Genomic DNA, 12,444 nt, shown 5'->3' with positions numbered 1-12,444 from the left:
AAGCAGTGAAAAGTTGTTCATGTCATTTTTTTAATCTTTTTATCGATGGTGAAACTACCAAACCACGTATCTCGTCTGCGGTGATTAAAAATCTCCGCTCCCATTTTATTTTATTTTTTTGAAGAGGAATTAATCATCATCTTTTTTTTGAAATTTTCAATGAAAATTTCAAAAAACTCTATGAAAATTTTTCATAGAGTTTTCTTCGCACATCGAAGAAAATACAACCGAATGCAGTTTACAAAAATTGGCTTTGAGTAGTTTTCCATTTAAAAAATAAAGTTTCACAGGAAGTCTACAAAGTCACAAACCGAGATACGTGATCTAGTAGTTTCATCGTCGATATATTTTCCAAAAGCCTTCAAAAGAAAAGAGTTTATTAATGCAAACAAAAAAGAAAATTGTTTCTTTCGCATGAGAGGTAAACTGCCTCTTTAACTTATGGAAGTAGGTAAACCGTTTGTTCAACTCATTTAAATCTTAGAGCATGAGGTACCTAATGGTTGCTAATTATTAAACTTTCCCATTTGTGGAGTCCGGCCGTGCATTTTGTGTGCACCGCTGAGCCGCATTTCATGAAAGTACTGCTTATCTTGTCTACGCATGTAAGTATTGCAGGCACGGCTAATTGAGGTATAAGTAAGGCGTTGAGTTATGTCTTATCAATCACAGAAAATTTCGCCTGACCATTAAGTAATTATTATGCATTATTCCACGCTGGTTCCTGTGGATATCGGAGGTGTGACTTTACGGAGGGAAAAATGTGTGTTATTTTTTGTCCCGTCCACTGTTCGTTCCGTCCGATTGATAGCAACATATTAATGTTCATTTCCGGTAAGTATCTTTCATTTTAACTTGGCTGAGGGCCCTAGTATAACCAATGAAGGCTGAAGGGTGAATAAAAAACCAAGATTATCTTTCGACCTTTGTATTCTAAAAAGTTAAAATAGGAATTCAAATGGTAAACTTATAGAAAAGTAATAGGTAAAAGAAAATAAAAATACACACCAAAAAAACCATCGGGAAGTGGGGCACGTACTTATAAAATGATACTTGAGAAATTCCTCCTCAGTCTCTAATGAAACTATGGTTACAGATTGCATTGACGTCGCTGGAGTGATTGCTTCGTTCAATGTATTTTACTTATGGGTTTTAAAGATTTAATTTTTTTTAAAAAGAAAAAACGGTTAAATTTATCTTTTTTAGAGGATCAGCAGAATGGCCATCATATTCTCATCAAAATTTCACGAAGAATGTGGCTAGCTTTTTTTTTTTTCTCTCTCTAAATTTCAAAATACGACTCGCAATTGAGATATCAGTGTTGACTACATTTTGTGAATGCAAACCTTCTTCTTACCAAAAAGCCAATGTTTGTAAAATGTTACGAAATACCATGTCATTCTATATCGGAGGCCTCACTGGGAGCACACTGGAACGAAAATATTGAAATACAAGTGAAATTTAATGTTATACATTTACATAACTCCGAGATGAGCAATAATCCTGTTGAGAGAAATGCCAATGCACGTCTGGGTTTTCAGCACGAGTGTTATACCCCCTCCGCAAAATTTCTCTGTCTGCGAACTAACCGATATTCTTGCCCAGTCCTTGAACTGGGCAGCCAATCAACAGACTATGGCCGGTCAAAAGTCTAAAAATTACTCAAATGGGCTAGTCGCTCATCTTATAAACAATCTAACGCTAATTGACGAATGTGCCCCACTTGCCGATTTTTGACGAATTTTTCGCGAGATTTTTAAAGAAAATTAAAAGTGCCCAAACAATTTCCAAATAATTTAAATACATTTTGCGATTCATTATCTCATTTTTCTCAGAAGTTTTTTAGGAAAAAATTCCGATTTTTTAATTTGGGTTTTAGTCGTAGTATCTTGAATCTGCGTGTTGCATGTTCAGAGATTGAAGACGATCTCGCTTTACGACGGCTGGACTGACAATGAGTTGATTGTAGCGCCTGGATACAACTCTTCGTGTTCTACGGATGGGCGTGTTGCATGGTCAAAAATTGAAGGCACTATCGCTTTACTTCCTTGTCCAGAAATGCACAGGACTTATCATTAGTTGTAGCACCCGAATAACAGACCAATGGAGGGAAATGTTGTCTTCTCAATCCTTTTACTCCAGAAAAAAGGTGCTGCTCTTTGACTGGTCGACGGATCTGAGACTTACGTGGATTTTCTTATTTTCAACTTCTGTAATAAGTTCGGAACACAATTTGATGGAGATTTTTGCTGAGGATTGCCCTATTTCCGTTAGTTTCATCCCAGTGGCGAGGCGTGAATGATCGATTATCGATATCTGCCCACTTCAAACTGTAGAATAGAATCGATTCCTAAGGTGTTCGTTGTGAACACCCTAATTATCGATCGCCTTCCACAGGTTTAATCGGCAGATTATTCGATATATCGCAAAACGCCACTGTTTCATTCATCTCTCCCTCGATGGTGAACATTTCTATTTAGAGCGTTTGTTTACCAGGATACAATAAGGCTTGTGAAGAAGAAGAAAATTCGTACATTGTTATTACAACTCCACGAGAGACATTATAAAAATTTCCATTCATTTCCATAACCTGTACATTTGTATGTGAGTCTGGTTTCTTATTTTGATACTTTCAAATTTCATTAAATATTCAGTAAAATATTCGTTAGAAATCGGTCAGCAGGGAGCACGCGTCCCCTGGTAAAAATTGGCGATGAGAGCTGCGTTTCAAAATACCTTAGGAATTCTTATAGCCGGCTAAAAAAGGCTACAGAAAATCATACAGCTGGCTGTAGAATGCGGAGAAGATCATACGGCCGGGCTATAAGAAGCGATAAAAAAATATGCAGCCGGGCTATAGCTCCTATCGCCGGGCTTTACACTTTATCGCCTGGCTGTTGCTTTTTTGCCATCGATTATAAAAGGCTATAAGAAATTGTGTAGAAATTCGTGTGCTTTGGAAATCCTTAAGTTTGTACGGAACCACCTTAATATTCACAAAACACACATTATATTTTCCTTTAATACATATTTTTTTTTTCATCAATTAAAATGAGAATAATCCATACAGGATACGCAAACATTTCAAAATCATGAGTTGAATAACGCTGACTCCCCCAGATTAAATATTAGAGCCTAACACAAAGCGGAGCGGCGACGCACTGGAGCCTACAAACCTAACAGGGATACTTCACGCATTGCGAAACGCGTGAAGTATCCCTGTTAGGTTTGTAGGCGCCAATGCGCGTTTCGCGCTGGCTGCCGGCCTGCCGCGCCGCAGCGTGCCACGGCGCTTGAAGCAACTATTTCACACCAGAGGTATTGCACAGTATCATACGAAATTGAAGGCGCTCCAACATATTGGGAATGACAGGCGTCCTTCAAAAGTACGGAGATTTTCTCGCAAAGTAAATCAAGATACTACCGCACAAAAAGAGATCGGTAGTCCAAAAATTAACTAAGTCCTAGCATCCGTAATTAGTAAAGTTTAGCATAAACTTTATCGTCTGGCTGTTGCTTAATCGCCATCGGCTGTAAAAGGCTAAAAGAAATTGTACAGCCGGCTACAGAAGCTATTGGAAATCTTACAGCCGGCTTTAGGTCTATAGTATTTTGGAACACACATTCTACTGCCAATTTTTATTAGGGTAAATATTCCGTAAAATATTCGTTAGAAATCGGTCAGCAGGGAGCATGCGTCGGTCAGTGAATGGATTGCTTATTGGCGTAATTTTCAAACTTTTGAACGCCCAGTCTGCGGAATGGCAGTTCACGGACTGGGCAAAAGCATCGGCCAATTCGCATGGTCTTATTTAAATTACATTCGGTTACAAATTAAGAAAACTAAAAAAGGAAAAACAATCGATGAGTTGGCATGTAAAGTAAAGCAAAATGAAAAAATGTCAAGAATTTTTGAAGTAAAATTATCAGTTTTTCCGCAATCTTTTATCAATTAAATATCTATCATTGTCGCAAAATGATTTTTTTTTTTTAAATTTTTTTTTAATCTTATAGAGTCAATAGTATTCTGTAGTCTGATGAAATACAGTGTTCCCAACATACGATAATCGCAACTGCTTGTTCCAGGTCAATATTACCGGCATATCCGCACTGCTCGACGATAAAATTGCGGCTCATCAGATACAGTCCATGATTCTCAGATTAACATGCGGTGCACCATACCCTTCAATTACCACGTAGATTCTTAAAAATGATTTTGTGAGGACGCGCAGCTAGCAAATATACGGAGTTTTGACTCAATCTCTTCACTACAAAATTCTCAAGCATCTCGAACTTGGAAGGTGCTCCAAATTATCATGATTAAACACTCAGTTACGACCATCATCCTTCATGTGTTATTATGCCTACGTAAAGAAACTCTTGGGAGGAACCTCATCGAATCGATGATGGGAGAGGGCATGGCAGACAGGGGCCTACTTTCGCAACTAGTCCTCGACGCAGCACCTCCAAGAGCCGGCAGCCTACTCGACCGTAAAAGTTGGACGGTCACTTGCGAAAACTCCCACGCGGGGAACGAGTGCAGCAACATGATAGACGGCGACCCAGCATCATTCTACCACAGCGAGTATGAGCCGACAGCCACCCCGCTACCGCACACCATCACCATCGACCTGAAGGAAATCCGCAACGTGAACGGAATCGTAATGCTCCCGCGGCAAGACGGAGGGAGGAACGGCATAATCGCCGGGCACTCCATACACGTCAGCCTGGACGGCAGGACTTTCAGCGACCCCGTGGCCCTCGGCACTTGGTTCGCGGACACGACCGAGAAGTTTTCCGTCTTCGAGACCGTCAAAGCCCGCTACATCAGGATCGTCCACACGACAGAGCCAGAGAATCAACCCTTCACCTGCGTCGCAGAACTAGGCGTCTTCACGACGCCCACCTTCACCACCCCGCACTCGAGTCTCGGGATCTGGGGGCCGACGATCGATTGTCCGATCGTCCCCTCCGCGGTCGCCGTCCTGCACGACGGGAGGGTCCTCATGTGGTCGTCCTACTCGAACGATGCGTTCGTGGGGGGTCCGGGTGGATTGACATTCACGGCCACCTACGACCCAACGACAAGGACTATCTCCCAACGCACGGTTACGGACACGCACCACGACATGTTCTGCCCGGGTCTCTGCCAAGACGCCAACGGTCGCGTCTTCGTAACGGGCGGCAACGATGCCTCCAAAACGAGCATCTACGAACCGGGTGTCGACTCGTGGGTCTCGGGTCCGAATATGACCATCTCGAGAGGGTACCAGGCGTCGACGCTTTGCGCCGACGGACGGATTTTCGTGATTGGTGGATCGTGGAACGGGGGCGTGGGTAATAAAAACGGAGAGATCTACGATCCGAATACCAACAGGTGGAGCCTCCTCCCTGGGTGCCCTGTGCAACCAATGGTGACGGCGGACAAACAGGGCACCTACCGAGGGGACAACCATGGGTGGCTCTTCGGCTGGAAAGGTAACTCCGTGTTCCAGGCCGGTCCGAGTAAGGCTATGAACTGGTATTCGACCAACGGTGCGGGTGGCCACCGAGGTGCTGGGCCTCGCGGTAGGGATACGGACGCCATGTGCGGAGTGGCCGTGATGTTTGACGCGGTTGCCGGGAAGATCTTGACCGCAGGAGGAGCGCCGAGCTACATGCAAGAGGCAGCCACGACCAACGCCCATCTTATCACCCTCGGGAACCCGAAGGCGGACCCTCAGGTCCAAGAGACGGGAAATAGGATGAACTTCCCGCGGATCTACCACAACGGCGTGGTGTTGCCCAACGGCGAGGTTTTCATCGTTGGTGGTCAGGTTGTAGGCACGCCGTTCTTCGACGAGGGTTGGCAGAACACGTCGGAGATCTACTGTCCGAAGAAAGATCGCTTCCGACCGGCGGCCCCCAACTCCATACCCCGCAACTACCACTCTTTCGCTGTCCTCCTCCAGGACGCCACCGTTATCAGCGGGGGCGGTGGGCTTTGCGGAAGCTGTGATACGAACCACTTCGACTTTCAGATCTACTCCCCGGCTTACCTCTTCAACTCTGATGGGAGCAGGGCGACCAGACCTGTCATTACGGCCGTGTCCTCTGCGACGGTCAGACCGGGAGGAAGACTTGCCTTCAAGACGGACGGTAAGATCATTTCGGCGAGTCTCGTCCGTTTGGGCAGCGCCACGCACACCGTTGATACCGATCAAAGGAGAGTCCCCCTGGACCTGAGAGCAGCCAGCGCGAACTCTTATAATGCGGTTCTACCTGCAGATTCCGGGATATTGATACCGGGGTATTGGTTTTTGTTCGTCATGAACGGGAAGGATGTACCTAGCATAGGAAAAATAATAAAAGTTGCGTTATCCTAGAGTTACTTTAGGCACAACAAAGACGTGTCAACTCTTTTTCTTTCACCCCCCCCCTTTCTCTTTCTCTCCCATTCCTCCTGTAACTCTCCTTGTTAAATAGATCAATTTAGTGGGCACGTCATTTGATAACTGTATCTTATAAAATTAGAATCTGATTGGCTCGTTTGAATTTTGATGCTCTGAAAATTGAGTTGTATTGGGACCATTGAATCGAAAATATCGAATAATGTGATGAATAAATCGATCTGTTTTATATCAAAGCCAGCGATTTGAAATTTGAAGGTTTCGAAATTTTTGCATAACATAGAATAACATAATTTATCTTCAGCTGACAAAAGGTATCACTCTATATGTTGATAAATTTTTTGGCGCGTATACGTAGTATACCGCCTTTGCGATCGTTTCGAACCCTGCTCGATACAATAACCGAGTCCCTTAGTTCCTTACCGAAAAGTGACTACCGCGAACTTCTGAGATTTTCCAAAGCGTGTAAAAAGTTTATTTATCCGTCAATAATTATGATTTAAAGTTGTTTCTCATTCTGGGGCTCTCTAGTTTATGTGCAGTGAATACCAAGAGTCTACGTTACTTGGTTTTCTTAAAAAAAGCCTAAGAGTACGACGCGCTGATTTAAAATATGCATATATAAGCAGAATCAAGCGAACTGATTCGAGGATGGCTGAGCAGGTCGGCACTCTCGGAATGAGAATTTAACTCCTCCGTTTTGTTCAAAACGTTGCTTTGACAGATCTCCAAACCTCTGTTATACTTTTCAAAAGTTGGTAACCGTGCTCTGATAGTGCTGTTCATCTGACAACAATGTCAGTGTCAGCTGATAATAATATTTTTATCATATGAGGTTAATAAAAAGTTTTCAGTCAGTCTTTGTGAGGCGTCCTATCCAAAGTCAACTGAATACATATATTGTAGATTGTTGTTAAAATACCAATAAAAAAAAAAAAAAAAAAAAAAAAAAAAAAAAGAAAGTAAAAAAAAGTCTTTGACATTCTGAATAAATGTCTTGGTATTTATTTACTAATTTTACAGAATTATATTTTATTTCTTATTAAAACTAAGAAATACAGTGCAATCTGTGTAAGTGCAATCTGTGATGAGCCTCGAGACTCATTAGACCATTAGCTAAACGTGGCTCATACAGGAATCTACTTACCCCTCTCTTCCCCACGCTCCTGATCACTGCGTCGGCGTCTCGACGAACAATAGCTAATGACGGTCGCCAAGCTAGGCCGGGATCCTCAGCCCCTCGCCCAATTACTTACGCTTCATTAACCATTTCACCGTCACGCTAGGATTCGCCCAATTTTCAAAAAAAATTGTTTCGGGAGTTTTTAGCAATTTTTTCCTTACTCTCCGTTGAAACACGAATTAAAAGAGGTCTCATTCATAAAAATCGGCCAAATAGAAGAGAAGTTACAGTATTCGAAATCCGAAGAAATCAACAAAACTTCTCCAAACAAAAAATAAAATGAAGGGGGAAAAAAAGAAATGTATAAATTACAATTTAATATGATTGACCTCAGAATGTGACAAGCAATTCAATTATAAAAAGGAGAAAAAATTGAGTGAAATTACAAAAAATTAGCCTCTTGCAAGGGGCTTCCTTGTATGAGTTTTGACCTGAAGACAAGTAAATCCCGTTACATTATTAAAACGAAATTGACTCCATAGTTTAATGCCTTAGTTTCTTGAATACGATTATTTTAAGCTCTCGAAAATTTATACCAGCAATTTTACCCATGGGGTGATTTCCTGAGAGCTGATAATATCACGAATTTCTCATAGAGCCCTTCAAAAATGGCTTGCTTTTTGGGCAGCCGAATCGGCCATCAAACCGGGGTTTAAATGGAAGCTGATAATAACACAAAGCTCTGAGAAAAATTTTGAGATGAGTATAGGAACGGTTTGTAAATTACGAGGAGAGGCGGGCATGTTCAGCATATCGATACATAAGTATTTTCACACGTAGAATTTAATTTTCACGTCAGGGAGTCGACATATTTTGATTTTTTCGATTTTATACGGAAAATGTATGGTTTTTCGGGATTGAAATTACTTACAATTGTTTCATGAAAAATGAATGCACCCAAAATGACTATAGCATTTTGACTTTCACATACGTGCACTCACGAAATCGATTGGTAAATTCAAAGAGTGGGTACATCGACCTGGTATATCAAGTTTCTGCAATTTTTCACGGCAAATCGGTAGATTTTCGGGATGTGGATTGCTTACTTTCAATTCATGAATGAATAAAGCATGGACATGGTTAAGCTTCTTTGCATGAAAAGACGTTTAAAATAAAAAAATCAAGACATATTTAATACAATTGCATTTATATCGAGTAAATCTCTTTTCAATAATATAACGGGATTTATAATACCGGTGATTTGGGTATTTTAGCCCCAAAATACCTTTAAATCGACTTTATCTTCTAGGAGTTCGACAGAATTTTTCCTTTCTTCGCTTAAATTTTTCCGTAGCACTTTTCTTCAAGGATCTGATAAGATTTTGCTTGAGGCAGATCAAAACACTTAAATTTGTTCGAATAGCTTTTCAGATTCACAATACACGGTCTCGTCAAGGTGCGTCGTTGACCTTGCACTGCTGGATCGTGAATTCTCTTGTTGTGCTGCTTGCCTTTTTTGAAATCTCTGTAAATGAAAACTAAAGGGGTTGATATGTGCGAGTTAATGACGCGCCTTATCAACACATTGTGTTGGAGTTCACTGCTTGTTTCCCCCTAATATACAAGGAAAAACCTCAAGCTAACATGTTGACCAATTACATCAGCAGAATTTATAGGAGTATATTATTAATGAAGCTAAGTATCAGTCGTGTTGAGTTTTAAATGGTTTTCTAGGTGGAATCTGACTGTAATCGTGGCGCCTTTTGTAATAGAAGTCTTAGTCATTATCACGTGGAAATCTAAGGTGATCTTGATAGACAATTTTGAAAGTAAATTGACCTGAGCCCAAGGGCAGAATTAGGAGGGCGACGGGGGGGAGGGGGCTGCTGCTTCCAGAATTAAACTTTTCCTTTTTCAGAAGATGTGGAAGATTAAAAAAATAAGTGCGCATGACATTTCTGCCATCTTTGAAACTTTATTTCAATCAATTTTTCAGTCACAGTAACTCGTTAAGTATAGCCTCTGAGATATCTTAATTTTCAAAATTTTCGTGGGCTGGTTCTGCGAACCCCCTTTGGGAGCTGAGGGGAGTCTATCCCCATAATTCTCTCGATAAGATGCATTTCTGCGCCCCTCCCCCTTCCTCAGACCACCTTGATGAGGTGCGGTGCCCCTCAGTGTCCCTCAGAAAATTCCAAGTTCCACCTAGGATTGCAGCCATTTTTTCACGTAAAATTCCAAAATCTTAGAACACAGGTAAGTTTGCATTCTGAAACACCTTGATCGTGACAGACTCCAGATATTGGCATAGCATGCCGATGGTGTCAGTGCAAACCCTTGCGTGAATCACGCTGGAAAAACATATTGCGTATCCACTTTACCGGAACAGGTTGCAACGAATTGTTGGGAGCAAGCACGCAACCGTCTACGGATTGAGGGATCTTCCTACTGAAATACTCAAAATCGAACAATTGGTGCCCTAGCCTGAAGGGATGTTTTGTAAACATTTTAGTTCAAGGGATGTTTTGCTAACATTTTAGTTCAAACGATATGAAATATGGCACGAGAAAATGTTTGAAGTTTTAATCTGCCCTATTCGGGCTCAAAATTGACGGAAAAATGCAATTCGTGTGCCACTAGGAAAAAAAAGAATTAATGAGACATCTTGCAACTTACCCTTTAGAATGATAGAGGTTTATTTGCGTCAAAAACTCAAACTTCAAATTTTCGACCTGACGGAAGAAAAAAGGTCTCTCGAATAATTTGCGTAGCTAAAGTAAGATCCCATCTCAAGTGGAGAATCACATACAGTGTACCCCAGATCACCCTTACCGAGCTTATTTATCAGTTAGTTTTGATCGGACGAAGTCGAAAACTGTAGAAATATACAGGGAATTGACCTTCGAGTATCCGTTTTTCATTTTATTCCCAAGGCCCCTCCGCTTCTCTTTGGAGACCAAAAAGGTTGTCCTAACTTTAAAATTCGGAGTTTTCGATATACTTTCAAAATTATTTGATCAAAATCAGGAAGTATGGACAATATTGACCTAGCAAAACCAAAAAGTCTAAAATCGGCTCATTTATGTCCGAAATATTGACCTTTGAAGTCGCGGGACAGAGCCCTTCTTTGATAAAATGCTCGATCAATAAGTTGACGTGGAGGCCCGAAAACAAGTGTCTTAATGGGTGAACAACTCCAAGGAATCCAAATCTGATGGGTTTGAAGCTCCTTATGGGGCTTCATTGATGAAAAAGAAGAGAGACCCTAAACTTATAAATTAGACAAGTCCCGAGCTTGCCCTGTATCCTGTCAGCGATGCCCCCGCGGATTAATTTATACTTTTTATATTAAAGAATAAAAAATGGGAGAGGGGGCTTTGGAGCCGTCAAATTTGGATTCCTAGGAGTCGGTTAACCTTTACCTTTTTACGTGGCCTCCACGGCAATTTAGTGACCCATCATTTTATCTAGGGAGGGCCCTGTTTCCCAACTTTGAAGATCGGTATTTCGGACAGGAAGGGACCGATTTTGAAATTGTCTCATGGAGTCTGGATGTAGATGTCATTGGTTGGATTAACGCTTATGGCACTCTGAACTCCATATTGTTAACTATTTAATCTATAGAAATTTTTTAGATGGGAATAGAATTTTTAGATAGAGATCGATAGAAATTAGAATAGAAGATTTTTGAAACTGATGCAAACAAGACATAAGGGATATAGGGGGATCCTATTGGTGGAAAAAGATGATTGCAATGGACATAGGAGATTGGTAGTAGACTAAGTAACGGCAATCAACAAGAGACCCCATGGTTAGTCCATCATTATTGCTCCTTAGTCTATAAAAACCACCCATTTCAACCAACAGGATCGCTCTATACACCATGTCCTCTTTGTCTATAGCTTTGTCTGTTAATTTCAACAATCAGCTCACTCAGCTACTGCATAATTGAAGAGATGATGAAAGCCAGATCGGTTTAGTCATCTTTTATGGATGCAACGTTTCATTTACCAATTTACACTGTGCAACAAAAAAAAATGACAAAAATGTCTCCCATACGAGATAAAGTGATCCTTTTGTATTTTGAGGCGTTGAATCCGAATATGACCTCCGTTTTTTCCCATCACCCTCCAGTTTTCCGGAAAAGTCGATTTTACCCGGAAAAATGGCCATTTTTGGGCATTTTTGGTGTTTTTGCGACTATTACCCCCTGCAGAATGTAGGTAAAATTTTTCTCCAGTACGAGAAACGGCTAATCCGATGTATTTTGAGCCGCTGAGTCCGAAAATGACCTCCGTTTTTTCCCATCACCCTCCAGTTTTTCGGAAAAGCGACTTTTCCCCGGAAAATGAGCAAATTTGAAGTATATTTGTCATGCATGCAATTTATTTGTATAAATTTTTCTGGACCCGTGATACAGTCATTCTTATGTATTTTAAGCCGCTGAATCCGAATATGACCTCGGTTTTTTTCCATCACCCCCCAATTTTCCGGCAAAGTCGATTTTTCCGAGCCTAAATTTGTGAATAAGCTTTCCCGGACTCAAAGAGGATCAAAAATATATTTTAAACGTGTCCGCGACGTGCGATACATCGATTCTTATGTATTTTGACTCGCTGAACCCGAATATGATCTTGGATTTTTCCGATCACCCACGATTTTCCCGGAAAATCGATTTTCCTTGGAAAACTACCTTTTTCGGTGTTTTTTGGACGATTTTCCTGTTGTGAGGAGTCTAAGAAATTTTCTGAGATCCTCTCTAGGTCTCTTCTGCTATATTAAGAGCAGCTGAATCCAAATTTGACCTCTATTCATCTCTGACAACCCCCCGTTTTCTAGAAAGTCCGATTTTTCAGGGAAAAAAGCTTTTCCGAACCGTCCCCACCTCCAGGGAAATTTTAAAATTTTTCCGCACGTGTGATACATCGATTC

At 41.2% G+C, this 12,444-nt stretch overlaps 1 protein-coding gene across 1 annotated transcript; it reads left to right on the top strand.

The window, feature by feature from the left end:
- Window positions 1–342: 342 nt before the first annotated feature.
- Window positions 343–6,721, top strand: LOC109043609 (uncharacterized). Its single transcript, XM_019060870.2, has 2 exons — window positions 343–834; window positions 4,087–6,721. The coding sequence occupies exon 2, from the start codon at window positions 4,317–4,319 to the stop codon at window positions 6,363–6,365; it is 2,049 nt and encodes a 682-aa protein (XP_018916415.2). The 5' UTR covers window positions 343–834; window positions 4,087–4,316; the 3' UTR covers window positions 6,366–6,721.
- Window positions 6,722–12,444: the final 5,723 nt, after the last annotated feature.

The sequence above is a fragment of the Bemisia tabaci genome, chromosome 2, assembly GCF_918797505.1.
Source record: "Bemisia tabaci chromosome 2, PGI_BMITA_v3".
Classification (NCBI taxonomy): domain Eukaryota; kingdom Metazoa; phylum Arthropoda; class Insecta; order Hemiptera; family Aleyrodidae; genus Bemisia; species Bemisia tabaci.
Note: the sequence above shows the minus strand (reverse complement) of the source record. Positions and strands in the feature narration are given on the sequence as shown.